The sequence below is a fragment of the Spinacia oleracea genome, chromosome 3 (genome assembly GCF_020520425.1).
Source record: "Spinacia oleracea cultivar Varoflay chromosome 3, BTI_SOV_V1, whole genome shotgun sequence".
NCBI classification, from domain to species: Eukaryota; Viridiplantae; Streptophyta; class Magnoliopsida; order Caryophyllales; family Amaranthaceae; genus Spinacia; species Spinacia oleracea.
The window spans coordinates 44,102,469-44,118,987 of NC_079489.1; the positions used below are offsets into that span (position 1 = coordinate 44,102,469).

At 33.8% G+C, this 16,519-nt stretch overlaps 1 protein-coding gene across 11 annotated transcripts; it reads left to right on the top strand.

Annotated features, from left to right (window-relative positions):
* Positions 1–14,138: 14,138 nt before the first annotated feature.
* Positions 14,139–16,463, top strand: LOC110786717 (uncharacterized). Of its 11 annotated transcripts, none has more exons than XM_056840232.1 (5): positions 14,143–14,479; positions 14,634–14,717; positions 15,526–15,715; positions 15,860–15,924; positions 16,018–16,463. In XM_056840232.1, the coding sequence occupies exons 3-5, from the start codon at positions 15,553–15,555 to the stop codon at positions 16,183–16,185; spliced, it is 396 nt and encodes a 131-aa protein (XP_056696210.1). In that variant the 5' UTR covers positions 14,143–14,479; positions 14,634–14,717; positions 15,526–15,552; the 3' UTR covers positions 16,186–16,463. The 11 variants fall into 11 exon arrangements, 7 of the variants coding, with proteins under 7 accessions (XP_056696210.1, XP_056696212.1, XP_021846979.1 ...); XM_056840234.1 differs by having other exon boundaries at positions 14,143–14,355; XM_021991287.2 differs by having other exon boundaries at positions 14,144–14,479; positions 15,457–15,715.
* Positions 16,464–16,519: the final 56 nt, after the last annotated feature.

Sequence of the window (16,519 nt, forward strand, 5' to 3'; positions counted from 1 at the left end):
AAGGTAGAGATTGAGGGTTCGGGGGACTGTAACTACCGAGAGGAGTACTTCGCTCGTCGATAACTCCAGAGGCAGGATATCCTTACTAGCTCGGCATAAATAATTGAAGGGACATGCGTTAACTATTAAACTAATCTGAGTTGATTTTAGCAATATGCAACATATAATACTAGATCGATCGCGATTATTTGATTTAGATAGCATTAAGGGACCTAGCATGATAATCCAATTTCCCAAAAATATTATATTTATTAAGCGTGATAGAACAATCAGATTTAGTTAGTTTAACAGTTCATAAAAAGGGCGAGGAAAGCAATTAAATCATCGAAAAGGGACACATTACGACGCACCCTTGAGAGGTGCGTCACGGTTCTCAGAAAACTAACCACTTTGACTTTGCTATTTCTCCTTTTTATTTAACGAATCTCAATTATGGGACAGGATACGTTCTGTTCGATTTATGGATCGATTGCGACAGAACGCGTGAACAATTTCGCAGCGTGAGGCTTAGGCTAGGGGTTGGAGTCAATACTCAGAATATGAATTGTGTGTTGTTTCACGTCGAATTTGGGGCTGTATTTATAGAAAAGAGTTTGTGGAAAGATAGAATTGTAGAGTTCTAATCCACAAAGAATTAGGAAAAAAACACATACCTAGGTATTTTCAGCGCCCAGGACTGGGCGCCGAAGATTTCGGCGCCCAGAGCCAGGCGTTGAAAATAGGGTCTGGGCTATTTCTTTAGTCAGATTCGGATTCCTGAAATCCGTAGTGTTTGAGACTTAATCGAGTCTTTTAGTGCGTATCAATTTCATGACGGAATGCGTCTGGGCCCGTTACGAACTCTAGGCTCGTTAGGATTTTAATTAATACGTAACTCTTATTTCCGAATCATATTAGGAATAGGGTTCTTGCAGTTTTCTATCTCATTTAGGATTTATGTTGGAGTGCAACACCTAATTCTGACAGGTTTCTATCTTTTATGACTTGCCACTTTTAGAAGCTACCCTTTACGGCAGTTACTATTTTTAGCAGGTTTCCATAAATAGCAGGTTTTGGGTGAAATGAGAAGGGTGATTGAGATTCGTTATTTTATAGGAGATGCGTTGTCAAGTGGAGATTTATGTTTTCATCATCGAACCTTCCCTTTCGGGAATGGGGACAAAAGTAGGTGTCTACACAACCGTTTTCCACCTTTAAGTTGAAATATTTGATGACGGCACCAAGTACAGTTTGTGTAGAACCAGGATATAACGGTGTTGCGGAAGCTTTGATTATACTATCATACATATGGGGACGCTCAACGAAATGATGGTATTCCACATCATGCATCATCTCATCTATCCTATCTTTCTCCTCTTCTTCCTCACTTTAAACACCAATATTATCCTCAATTTCATTTTCATCACCATTATCATAATGATTATGCTGACTCGAGCTCGGCATTATTGCAATCACAACAAGGACACTGAATTAAACTTGATTCATGTTCTGATTGATGTTTCAAGGTAACCTTACTAAACTCTTGAATCCCTTGTAAGAACCTTGTAGAAATTCGTTTACCATACATCCAACTTCGATCCATTTTCAACCAATAAAGATAAAACAATGTGACCAGATTTTATCAAAGGTTAGAATATAAACTAGGCTATTCATATCATTTTAAATCCATGGCTTCCGACTAAACCTACCATAACTAATAACAAGTTCGCATAGTACAATTCGTTTCACATCACAAATTCACAAACCCGAATTTTGTAGCAAATCCAAAACATCATTTCATCACCTAAATTCATTTCATAAGCTACACAAACCATCTCATAAACCCACACAAATCCAAAAATTCATTTCATAACCTTAATTCAACAAAACCTAAATGTTATAAACAAATAAATTCAACAAAACCTAAATGTTATAAACAAATAAATTCAACAAAACCAACTATTATAATAACCTATTACAATTCATCAAAAAATACAATTAAAATTTAACAAAACCTAAATATTAAATGTACACAATTAAAATTCTATTAAATAATATCCATAATTCAATCTTGAAATTCAACTAAAATGTACATTTAAAATTCAATCATAATATCTACAATTCTAATTAAAATGCACAATTAAAATTCAAATAAATAATATCAAGATTAAAAATTCAATCTTAAATGTAAATAATACCTAATTAATCATTGAAGAGAGGAGAGACAACACAGGGGGCGGCGGCTATGTGCAGGGGCGGCATTAGCAGGGGGCGACATTAGCAGGGGCGGTGTGCAGAGGCGGTGTACAGGGGCGGGGCAGTGGGGGCTGTGAGCCGCGACGGATGTGAGAGCCGCGGAGGTAGTGTGCAGGGGGGAAACGAAAAAAAGCAGTCGCAGCGGTAGTGAGCAGGGAACGACGACAGAGAAGAGGAGGACAACCACTGCGCATGAGAAGACGAGGTTGAACAACGCAGGAGAAGAGGCGGGAGGACGAACAGTAGGTCGGAGGACGGAAGGCCGACCGGAGCAGTTGGCCTGGGTGCAGTGAGAAGTTGGAGGATGGAAGGAAGCAGGCTAGGAGGACAAGGCAGTGAAAGGAGAAGCAGACTTTCGATTTAGGTTAGAGCAAGTGAGAATAGAAGCTAGGTGAGCGCCAAACCAATTTCTGAAAAGTTTCAAACTCATTTACGTCGCAGTAATACTAATCTACGACGCAAATGACTCTAAGATGTTTGCAGAGTCATTTGCGTCGCAGATTAGTAATACTGCAACACAAATCAGTGAATATATTGCGTCGCAGTATTACTAATCTGCGACGCAAATGACTCTAACGCAAATGACTCTGCGAGCATCTTAGAGTCATTTGCGTCACAGATTAGTAATACTGCGACGCAAATGACTAATTTTAATGCTAAAAATTTTCATTTGCGTCACATGATTATATTGGCGACGCAAATAACAATTTTCCACTAGTGAGGATCTATCCGTCAGCAACAAGGGTCGTTATAAAGCTAAAAGAAGATTCTGATAAGGCGACTGGTAAGTGTTCTTGAGAACCTCAATATAGTCTACCCTATAGTGTAACGTGCATTATATTGGGTGATCTCCCAACTAGGGATCAAAAGGGAACCTAAGCCGTTGTGGTTAAAAATGTGAGCCTGATTTTCAGCTGCCACTCGCGTATCACAATAACCGAGTTTTATCAATTTTCCTCCATATTGTTGAAAACTGAATGGCGACTCCAAGATCTAGTAAAAAGGAGGCTTTGGCCACCCAGTTAGTCTCTCTTTACTTAATAAAGATTCCCACATCCGAGGGAAAGTCGTTGAATAATCATCACTATTTTTTCCTAATCTCATAATGATAGGAAAGCAGTAAGTAATCATTTGATTATTTATGTGATAGACAAGGGGTAAACGACTTGGAATTTCATGGGGAAAGTTTGGTTGATGTGAATCTTGAAAAATGAGGAGAATAGTGAATTAGATGATGAGGATAAGGATAAGATGAGAGTGATGTTGGGTGATATGTTTTGTGATATTGGTCAAATAAGGGACATAAAAGTAGAAGAGGATGAGGCAAATGACTATGCAAAAATCTTCTATAAGTTGCTTCAAGACAACGAGCAACCATTATATGAAGGCTGAAAGTGCTTAAAATTTTCGGCAAGGGTGAGTTTTTTAGCCCGTCGTGTTTGGCATTTGTGACGGGATTTCCCCTTGTCATAATAGGCTTTTGCGACGGAATTTTTTTCTGTCACAATAAGCTTTTGCGAAGGGGTAGCCAATTACGTCGGCCCCTTTTCAAGACGGGCATGTGATGGTTAAACCCGCCGTAATTAGTCTTTGATGACGGGTCAACGACGAGATTTTCCGTCATAAATAGAACTTTTTCTTATAGAATATGTGTAAAAAAAATGTATTTTATTTTATTAGCAGTCCTAGTATATTTGGAATAATTTATAATTCTTATATTGCCTATAAAATGGGTCTTAGATTTTTATTTATTTATTTTGTTTAGATGTTGTATTGAGATTAATAGAGTTTTGAGTGAGTAGATAAGACCGTCCATACTAGCATTTCTAGTTTGGTTTATTATTTGGTCTGTTTGATACAATTGTTTTTAGGTCCTTTAAATGAACTCTTAGATTTTGTGAAGTTCGCTAGACTGAACAGAATCATATTATTGTACATTTGTACCCCATTTTTAAGATCTTAGATTTGCCATTGAATGGATAAAGTAAACTAGGAAATAAAATGGATTTGGGATGATGATAAAGGTTGCAAGTTGCGACAACTATAGGTGTCACGTAAGCTATGCATCATCATTTTTTTTTTTACTATCAATTCAATATTTTTGCTATAAAAATATGTAAATAAGGCAGTCAATACAAAATAGGAAACAAATTTATTATACTTATAGTAAATATATATTTCCTTTTATCTTGTAAATTACAAATTAAAAAATAAAAATTATAATATAATAATATATTTTTGTGTAAATAAAAAAATACATCAAATTAATTTAAAAATACACTAATTTACAATCTAATAGTAATATATTTTATGTAAATAAAAATTCATAATTATACATTACTTTAAAATATTATTTTAATAGTTATACATTACTTTAAAATATTACTATGAATTCATAATTAGATATTTTATTTTTCAAAATTATCTGCATCAAAAATTTTAAATCTTCGGCAAAGACTTGATATTGCAGACTTTGCAGTGGACAATATATGTTTTCTTTTTGGGGTTTGGTTGGGGGTAAGGGTAAACGAGAAAGAAGAAGGCGAAAGACCAAAACAAATAAAGACAAAATACCGTATAAATAATGTAAGAGTACTTTCTTCTAATTTCCTATATAAATTATAAATATTTTTTTAAATAAAAATATTACATTATTTAATTTGTAATTTAAAATATTAAGATATTCCTACCTTTTTTATAACATGTATACTAAGTTATATAAGCTAAATATTTTAGTTTCCAATTACGTTCATTAGACATAAGCGTGTCGTGTCACAATAACATAAGCATGCCATGTCACCATTGTGACACGGCTTAAAGGTCGCATGTTGCGACCTTTATCATTTTCGATGGATTTGATTACAATGCGAGTTGGCAAATAGACAATAGTAGACAGAATCGGATGGGTCGCCGGCAAAACTCAACCGACGATCACAAAAACAATAAAATAAGGTTATAGATAACCCATAAATCATTCCTTTGTACTTGATCACGACTATGTGTGATTCGAATCTGGTGTTGCAAGATATAACACTTCCAAACGCCTATGAAAAGCATGAAATTGGCTGTTATGCAATTCAACTAGACAACTCGGTTATACGATCGACTAAACAATTATACTACTTATGTTAGTCATGTATAGTAGCGTACTGGTGTTGGAATAACCCATTTTTCTAAGAAATATTGATTTTAATAATTCAACCTTCATACCCTTCGCTTTTATTAATCCTATATACAAGTTCTTTTCACTTGTAACACTTTGTTTTTTATACTATTTGCATGAATCACATACTCTACTTTGTTTATTTTTATGACCTATACTTAAGGAAAAACATATTCATATGAGATATTATTAAATATATTAATTGTTCAATTTATATATTAACAAACGTGAAAAAAAAAGTGTTGCAAGTAAAAAGAAACTAATGAAGTGACAGCGCGTCTCCTGGGTGACTGGTCACACCATCAACTTCATGGTGTGACGAGCGCGAAATCAACGGCGTCAAATCTGGTCCTTTCCTCGCAATCTCCTCTTTCTCCTTCCTCTCCTCAACCGCGACGCTCGACGACAATGACAACATGCTTAATGACTTCTTGATGATGGCTGTGACGGAGCATAGATTCATGGCGTTGATGAACCGAAAAAACCGCACCTGTATTACATTGGGCTGTTTGATTTCTAGATATTTGCTTCACTGTTCATCATCTTCTCTACACAACAACCAAAGAAATGTTTCCAAAGAAGATAAACAAATGATTGTTCATAATCTTCCCTGTTAATCACGTGGTTTGATTTCGATCACGTCTAAGCAACCTTTTCTTTAGAGATGATGAAGGAACGTATGAGTTGTTTAATGACAGGCCTAAACTATACAATTACTCCCCCTAAAACTATAAAAGTAACAGGCTTAGACTATAAAAGTACTCCCTCTATAACTATAAAGTAACGTTTAAACTATAAGCGTACCTCCCCCAAAACTATATTAAAAAAAGTAACAGATCTAAACTATAGAAGTAACATACCTAAACTAAAAAAATTACCTCCTCTAAAATTATATAAAAAAAAGTAACATGTCTAAACTATAGAAGTAACATACCTAAACTAAAAAAATTACCTCCTCTAAAATTATATAAAAAAAGTAACATGTCTAAACTATAGAAGTAACATACCTAAACTAAAAAGGTACCTCCCCTAAAACTACTTCGTATAAAAAAAAATAACATGTTTAAACTATAGAAGTAACATACCTAAACTAAAAAGGTACCTCCCCTAAAACTACTCCGTATAAAAAAAGTAACATGTCTAAACTATAGATGTAACATACCTAAACTAAAAAAGTACCTCCCTAAAGCTATAAAAATAACAGGCTTAAACTATAAAAATAACTCCCCTAAAACTATTTTTTAATAGTAATTAGTTTATTTTTTATATTATTTTGAGTTGCTTATTATTCTGTATGTTATTATTGAAATACTTAACATTATATTGAGGGTTGCTACTCGTAATATTATGTATTACAATGAAAGAAATGAAAAAGTGTGTTCCAAGAAAAGTGAGAATAATTGTAGAAATGGAAAAGATAGGATAAAAAAAGCAATGAAAAACTAGAAAAATGTCGTGGCCAGTATTTGAACCCACAACCTATCCAGTTGAAGATAGCTATACTATAAGGAAGTCTAACCATTAAGCCAACAAGCTTGTTTTTGACATATGTCTTCCCGTTAAATTATAAAACAACTACATTGTTGTTGGAAGCACAAATATCAAGTGTGAATGCGTCACACCATCAATTGATGGTGTGGCTGGTCTCATATGAGAATTTGGGATGAAGTGATATTATTCTTAATTTTTTGGAAAAAGTATTTTAAATAATCTAACGTTTCAACCACTTTACATTAATAACCCAACATTTGTATTGTCATCTAATAATTGAACCTCTACACCTCAGTAACCGTTATTATAGCCAAATGACCGCTTAGAGCATCAGCAACCATGACTGTGGCTTGCTGTCAACTGCTATTTTCCCTCCCAAAAATTGTACAATGTTAACTTTGCTCCATGTCAATTTAGTCTCATACTTGACAGGGGTCAGATATATGACCCCTTGGGCAACCAAATTGCAAGATGATTTGCTTGTTTTTCTATAATTTTTGTGGTTGGCTGTAGATAAACCAACAACAATGAGTTTAATTATTTTGCCCAAACTTTTTTATTTGATTAATTGTGCACTTATACCTAGTACATAAATAGGTTAATTATCATTAATGTTTTTGTAATATTAATTAGTAAAATTTTTTTTAAAAATATTTTCTTAACTTAATTCAAGAAAGAAATTATAGTTACTAAAATTAGTAACTTTGTAGGAGAAATAATATGAGGTGAGATTATGTGAAAAGTCGGTGAGAGAGAGTTGTGACCTTGGGTCAATATTGTAGAAAAAAAGAAGAGGTCAAAGTAGGAGGTACGTCAAGTTAGTGGAAAATAAGGTGTAAGAAGGAGAGAGATGAGAGAGAAATTATTTTACACTTGATCAAGAGTCAATGATGCACATGGTCTTAGCAGTTAACGAGTTGACCCTATTACTTTTATAAAAATATATCTAAAAAGCTTTTTATTATTTTTGTCAAAACGTTTTTAAAAAAATAAATAAATTCATCCCCTTTTTCCCCTCTGTCTCCCCTGACCAAATTCACTACCTCCGTGAGCGATCAACAATAACCACCACCAATGGGTTCGGAATTGTCGTCGTCATGTTTTCTTCCTCCCCGGCCTCGTGCCACTTCCAACCACCATCATCCCTTCTCCTTTATTATCCTTGCGCTCCCAACCACTCCTATCCAGTTACGGACAACTTTTCAAATGCCGGCTAGGCAAGCCCAGATTCACACAAGGCCCAAATAATTCAATTTGGGGAAAAGTGTTATGGTTCAGGTAAATAATTTGGGGCAAATTTTAAACCATTTTCGGTCGAATTTAAGCTTAATCAAGTCAAGTTTTACTGGGCTTCTTTTATGCATGAGTGGAGGCTTGGGCTTTGCTTAACGCTTACTAGTAATTTAAGGTAGGATGAATTTCCAAGCTATATTTGAGCTTGTGCTGGACAATTTAACCATATTCGCATAAGTAGCTTTTTGTTCATTTCATAGAGAGAGTATTATTAACCCCGAGATTTTAAGCTGCTACAATTACATCTGAAGTAATGATCGAACAATTGACCTCTTTGTAACCCAAGACCCGATCCGATTATATTCAATCCGAACGATCGGAAAATATTAATCCGATTAAGATCCGAAACCCGATAACAAACTCGTTCCACAGCAACCCGATCTGTTTCAACCCGAAGCGAATGGATCTGGAAGCCGTTAATGACGAAATTCGTTTTAATCCAAACCGTTTGAACCCGAGAAAAACCCGTTTACTATACAAACTGTTTATAACGCGTAATCCGCTTAATCCGAATACTTTACAACCCGTAACCTGTTTAATTCGAATCATTTATAACCCCATAATACATTTAATCCCGCTATTGATCGTAAATTCTTAACACTTTTAAAAGGTTAGGTATTACCTTTGTCCCCTAATTAAGGCCTCAAATATTAGAATTTATAAACGTATTAAAAATTGTGATTTTATAATTGGAATCGAATTCACCTGACCTGAAGTACAACCCTCTATCCATTTTATCCCGCTACTGATTTATCCACATTTTATGAACCTATCGATAAAAACCTGAACCAAGATAAACTTGAACCCGATGTAACCCAGTCATACATGTTCAACCCGACCCATTTCAGAACCGATATTAAGTTCAAATACTATCTCATTTTTTATTGTGTTACCCGTACCATTTTAAGTACCCGCCCAATCTCAAGTTTACTCTCTTGAAATCAAGTCTGATCAAATCCATAAGTATCATTAGATTTAATCAGTTCCGAGTCTAGTAAGTTTAGATAAGTTAAAATAAATTCAAAAAATTGATTGCAAATAAGGTGAAGAGAACACACCTCCCCCTCCATTTTTCTTTGTTCTACTCACTTATTATATATATGGTCAAAATAATAAATAAATAATTGATTATACTTTGTGGAGTATTTATGAAGGAAATAAATTATGTTTGCTAAAAACCAAAAATCAAAGAAAACCCACATACCACATCACCATGGAGAATACAATTTTATCTCTGTGAATGTCTATCACTCGTCGAATCACTACTTATATATAGGGATGACAATCACATCCGAATCCGAACCGAGTCCAACCCGATCCGAATCCGAGAAAAAAAGTCTGGATCCGAATCCGATTAAAAACATCCGAATCCGAATGGATACGGATCGGATATGGAGTCTGCAGAGACTCCGACCCGAGTCCGAATCAGAGTGCAAATATGACTTGAAATTATTTCAATGTGTATAATTTTTCGTACATAACTTTTTTTTAAAGAAAGTTCCCAATTTAATCTAATATATTTGATTAAAGCACATATATTTGTAATTTATTAATTTATTAGAAACTCATTAGATTTTGGTAAATGAGAAATAGGATTTCTAAATTAGTTTAAAATTAAAAAAAATACAAGTTCTATGTAAGTAAAGTTAACGCATGATTCGGATTTAGATATGGATATAGATTCGGATATGGATATGGATGAAATTTTGGAGTCCGAATTTTAAATGGATATGGATATGGATATAGATATGGATATGGATATGGATATGGATGCAATTTTAGAGTCCGAATTGTAAATGGATTTGGATATGGATGCAATTTTGGAGCCCGAATTTTAAATGGATCGGATATGGAGTTTACTACATCCGACCCGAGTCCGATCCATTGCATTTCTTACTTATATATTCCCGTACGTCTAACAGGATGGAGACAGACAAATGTTCATTCAACTCGCTTCATCAGTTTTTTATTATTTTAGTTGAGATATAAAATATTTTATGGAGATATTGAAGATAATAACATCATGGAATTGAGAATACTCCAAGTCGTAAGATTTCAGATATTAGTAAATTTATTTGGTGATAGTTTTCATATCTTATTGATGTGTTGTTTCCAGTACGTTAATAAATAGCGGGACAACTACATACTTCTTAAATTGTTAATAATAAAAATTAAAGTACCCAATAGAAAAGTATGACTAACACCTAATTGTTTTAGTTATCAAATTGGTTTATATGTTTTTCCATAAAAAATTTAACGTCGCACTTACAGTTAAAATTTGTAAGTCGTGCATCGCACGGGTCTTATTTTCATATATGCAAAGATATTCATAATTTCATTGTATAAATGCATGAGAATATATCATGAGATTGTATAAAGGATTAAATGAGTATGTATTTATATTATTAATGTTGTCAATAATATTATTGCGTATAAAAATAGTACACAAAATTGCATTCCAAATAAATTGTCCATGATGGGTTATTTAAGTAAAATATTCTAAGATAAGATTATGTCAGATAATAATCCGTATGATTAAGATATTATGCATGAGATTGACTACGTAAAACATTGATGTATTTCATGGAATTTTTCTTATTGATAAGTCATTGTTATCAAGAAATTCAGTCAGCCTAATCTGACAATAATATATTTATTAATTGATTTATGTGTAAGGAGTATATTTTTTTGTATATATATAATAAGATAAACAAATAAAAGATATTTTCCAAAATGTAACGGAGTATATATTACCTACTTATTATATATCATATAGAACCCGTGAAACTCCACTATAAAGATATTTTTTCAAAAATATGGTTCATTATAACATAAAGTATACCACTCGTTTATAGTAGATTGCTAAATATATTCGAACGTATCTAATTATGTAAATAATATAACAATTTAGTTTTTTAAAAAAATAATTAAATTTTTTATACAGGGACACTTGTCAACTCTAGACTGAGCGCCCTGTGTTTTAGTAGAGTAGATAGATGTGAACAAAAAGATACGACTTTGTTTTAATTTTTGGATATGGGGTTTCAGATTAAGAAAGTTGTACGTTGATCGACAACTAATCTTGTGTCACCACCGTAATTCGATGACAACACTATCTATATGGGCATATATTTGCAAAATAAAAACCCGAATAAAAGTCAAAACCCGGGGCAACGCCCGAGCCACACACTAGTTGATGAATTAAAAGGCGAAACTGCAAGTGCATGGTGTCTGTTGTTAACAGATACTTAGCACATGTGGGTCGATCCAACAGGGAGAGAAGTTCTATTAGTTTTTGTCCAATTATTATAAACTACTAGATTTTAGTCCGTGCGATGCACGAATTCTATTAAATTGTTAAGTTAAAATAAAACTCATATATATACCAACTGCTATATTTATATATTAGATTAGATTATTTTTTATTTTGGATCGAATTTCATTGATTTATTTTTTAATTATTAGAGTGTTTGATTTTGGATGAAATTGAATATGCGTAATATTAATAATTAATTAATAAAATATCTATGTGGCGCCTAATTATTTATCCACGTGACACTCGACTTTTTTAATTCAAAAATAATTTCAAAATATTATTTTTCATTGGCCGAAAGTATTAGATTTCCTATGTGTCGCTCTAATATTGAATTAGTGTTTGATTTTAGATTGAATTTTATTTTAGATTAGTGTTTGATTTTGGGTGAATTTTATTTTAGATTAGTGTTTGATTTTGGATGAATTTTATTTTAGATTTATTTTTTTAATTGTTAGAGTGTATGATTTTGGATGAATTTTATTTTAGATTTATTTTTTAATTGTTAGAGTGTTTGATTTTGGATGGAGTTGTATATATTAGTAATTAATTAATTAAAATATATACGTGGCACCTAATTAACTATCTACGTGGCACTTGATTTTTTTTAATTCAAAAATAAATCAGAAATCTTATTTTTCATTGGCCAAAACCAATAGTAATCTTAGGTGGCGCTCTAAATTTTCAGCTAATATGCCTCCTTTATATATATATATTAGATTTCAATAAACGAAAGTTGATTTTTATAATTAACTAACAAACCTAAGCAATAATATAAATGTAGAATGTATCAATGAATTAAAGGTCTAGGGCATACGTAATCCAAGAACACAAATGAATTCGACAATAAATAACTAGGCCGAGTAATTGAAGTACATCTTAATCCTGCGGATAGGTCTTAACACTTTCAACCCAACATATGCGTGAAGGGGTTGAAAAAGGACGAGCGTACTTTTCCTAAGAAAACGGCTCGAACGACTATCCCTCAGGATGTGGCAATCATATTAAGTAAAAGATGAACTAACTGTGGGCGTTAGCCTCTTTTTACTAGTCTTAAGGAGTCGTCATTCAACTTTACAACTACAACGAAGAAAACTAACAAAACTCGGTTATTGTGATACACCCGAAAGGCGAGCATATTTGATCACAATGGCCATAAGTTCCCTTGTGATCCCTATTATAGAGATTCGCTCAACGTACATCCAGCGGAGCAGAGATTGAGAGTTCGGGGGACGTTTACTAAAACAGGGAGTGCCAAGCATTAGCCCACGCGGATGTCCTTACTAGTTCAACGTGACGACGAAAGGGATATGCGTTAGACTACATTACTAATCTGAGTTAGTTTTAATGCACAGATAATTTACTAAACACGTCAAAAGAGTGATTTGGATTGATTTAAGGTGTTTAACAATAATCAGATTTGTCCAGAGAATTTTTTATTAGGCATGAGTAATATAGCAGATTAGGTGAACAGATTTATAAAGGTGATGAAAGCGATAAAAAATACTAGGCACGTTATATAGCTTAGGCTATATTGCGGTTCCTAGGAACACTTACCACTCACCTTAGCAGAGTCTCCTTTTAGATTTATAACGACCTTTGTACAGACTTTCAGATCCTTATCGCTCCTTTTAAATATGGCAAAGTTTCCCCTTAGATTCTTCGGTTTAGGCTTATGAATTGGCTAAAAATCCGGCCGTAATTGCGACGGTTTGAATTGTGATGTGGACAGAACTACTACGAAGTTCAGGAAGCGGGCTCAAAATTACCCAGAATCAATATGCTAATCTTGTGCCCAATAAGTATGAGTTCGGGAAGTGTTATTATTTGAGTTATGTTATTCTAGAGCCTGAAGGCAAGGACTAGAATGTTGTGGCGCGTACAGGTGTGATGCAATGCGGTCAATTATATTCAATCTTTCTATCGATGGAACCACGTATTAAGTCGTATCGGGATGCAAATGCGACTAAGTATGTGTTCAGTCTATTTTCGGAAGCTTTCTATTTATGGAAGTTACTATACTTAACAGCATCTGCTCCGGATGGTCTCTTTAGTCAGTCGAGGGTCATTTTTCAGGTAATCAAAGTGCATTGTTGACGAGTCGAGGGTCATTTTTGGATTATTATTCTCTAAACTAATTAGGTTTCTTATCCTTCAAAGTCGTGCGTAGGCCTTGATGTATTAATTTTACTTTGCCAAATGAGAAATTCGTCTTCCCATTAATTTTTTTTACCTTATACTTGTTCCTGAAATCATCCATGGCTTAACACCTCTTGATACCAGTTTGTTATAACCAATCACGTGCCACGGACAATACAATATAGAACAAATATAATAGAGGACACAAGTGTTTATGAGGAAATTTATATTTTCTCCTTCAAATAATATCGTATTATTAAGTTTAATTAATGATTTCTCTTACCAATGTATTTTCCCTCTTGTTTTCCAGCTAGGCGCCTTTTTTATTGGGTAAACTAGACACTCTCGTAAACTATGATACATTCAACTTTCCCTCCGATATAATATATTAGTTAATATATATATATATATGTAGGACCAGGTTCTGGTGAGAACCTCACTTAAGATGAGAACCTACCTTATAATGAGAACTCCTCAGAACCGTTAGATTTAGGTAAAACGAGTGGCTGACATTTAATCTCACACAATTCATGTCAGCTCCTTTGTTCCCAAAAAAATCCACGGTTTCTCTCTCTAAAATATGTGATTTCTCCCCTCTCTTCTATACCCTCTATTTTTCTGCAAATTCGAAGGATAATGTTTAATTTGAGGATTTTGCTTCAAATTTCTGTTGCGGCACTCAGTTCTTTACTCGAATTTGAAAATTCATGCTCAAAATCAGGTATGATTTGAATCTCCAAATTGATCTCTACACAGTTGTTATTCGCTCAAATACCAGAAATCGTTGGTTTGGCTTGAATTTATGAATTCGTCAACAAAATGTTGCGAAGTTACAGTAGATAATGGTAAGACTTGTGAAACCAGTCACAATCGATTTTTAAATTTCTTCTGCTTCATTTCAAAATTATTTTAAGCTTCAGATTTGTAACTTTTACGATGCTCGGATTAGGTTTTCACTATTTTCTCTATCTAACTACAAAATTCAACATGTAATTTCAGCTTATACTTACAAATTTGTATCAACCTTGCTGTCAATTCGACCATAATTTCGTGATTTCACTCCAAAGTTTCTCAAAGATATAGGTAAGATTTCTAGATTTTTAATTTCTGTAAAAATTTTCTTTGAGCTTGATTCACATATTGCTTGAATACAATATATATAATGTATGTTTCTCATATGATTATCTGATTGAACTTATGATCGGTTTTAAGCTTCATAGAAGTGAATCAATTAGCTACATAGATGTGTTAAAAGTAAACGAAAAATTTGCAAAAGTAAACTAAAACTTAATAATATTAGCACTTATCAAATTTTATTTTTAAAAGTAAATTAGTTAGCCTCAAAAGTAAATGAATAATTAGTAAAATTAGATTGATTAAACTAGCTTAAAGTAAATATTCTAAATGATATAAGAGTCTTTGGAACATCTCTTTTTCTCCTATACTTGGCTTGATACTTGTTTGCTTAATTATCCGAGTTTGCAAGAGGAAATAATTGCCTAATTATTGTGAGCTGCTGCCTCTGGTGCTTTTTTTGTTATTTCTGGTCAACTATGCCAGAGTTGACATTTTGATTTGTTAATTGGTTTTTGGTTTTGAGAACTTGTGAATCAATTAGCTAGTTGAAGACTTAAAGTAAATAGTTAGGAGGTGTTGTTACACTTAGTGATCTCACATGTTATCTAACCCAAAAGTAAAGCAAAAACTGAAAAATATAAATAGAAATGATCCAAAAGTAAACAAAATATAGCCAAGTTCTGGTTGGTAGGTACTGTAGGTCATGTGAAGCAAGTTGATTAATTAGTTGACTTTGTGCTATTAGTTTCTATTTCAGTCAGGCTGCTGGCTAGTTGTTGACCTTTGTTGACTAGGAATGGTGCACAATCTGTAGTTGGTCAGCAGTGATTGCAGACCATGTATGTGGATGGCTAGACCTCTTGCCTCCTGCACGGTGGAACAACAGATTTCTGCAGTTGTTGCTGATGCTGCTGCAAGCTTTCCTGATGTGGTTGCAGTTGCAGCTGTCATTGTTGCTGCTGTTGCAATTGTTGTTGTAGCAGCAGCTTTATGTTATTATGTTGGTCAGTTTTTGGTCGTCCTATTTTGTTGAAATTGTGCTTTATATTATTCTGTTGCAATTGTGCTTTATGTTATTCTGTTGTTATTTGTGTAGTTGCAGTCAGTTATTCTATTGTTACTTATAGTTGCTGTTAGTTTACATGCAGTCATTAATTCTGTTATGCTATTCTGTTGGTGGCGGGTATGGCGGCAAATTCGTATCCGGAAGCCGGTACAGCCGTGCTCTCCATCCCTGCATCAGTACCAATAAATAGAATTTGTGCATCTGGGTTTATAATCCTGATCTCATCTGCAATTGCTACAGCAGGGAATATCTGCTGACAAGCAACAGAAAACTTGGGACCGCAACAGAAAACCAATCTTAATTGCTTCCTTTCTCTTTCCTTTACACTGGAGGATTCAAGTTTCGGAGGGTCAATTGACAAGCAACAGAAAACTTGGGACCTGGGTTTTGGTTGGTAAATGGGTTTGAATTGGGTATGTTTTGGTGGGAATTGTAGGGACAGTTGAGAGCTTGTTGCAACCACCACCATTGTTACTGTAATTAGAAAGGTGGAAGTTGCAGAAGATTTTTTTAGCACATTTTATTTGTTTGTTGTCTTTGGGTGGTTGTGTGCTAGGGTGGGTGTTGGCTTGTTCTTATGGTGTTAGGTGTGGTGTATGTAGCGCGAAGAACACGAGATTGTGTTGAGTATTTTGTATGGATTAATGTCAGTTGAGTTGAGTATTTAATTACTAGATTTACTTAAACCTATTAGCTCAAATGGTAGAGCACTATGCATTTGCATAGGGATGTAGGTTCGATT

Coding starts and splice junctions, on each gene's coding strand:
- LOC110786717 (XM_056840232.1), top strand. CDS start 15,553: ATGTGGATGGCTAGACCTCTTGCCTCCTGCACGGTGGAACAACAGATT. Junction 15,716..15,859: donor AGCTTTATGTTATTATGTTG/GTCAGTTTTTGG, acceptor GTTTACATGCAG/TCATTAATTCTGTTATGCTA. Junction 15,925..16,017: donor AAATTCGTATCCGGAAGCCG/GTACAGCCGTGC, acceptor CAATTGCTACAG/CAGGGAATATCTGCTGACAA.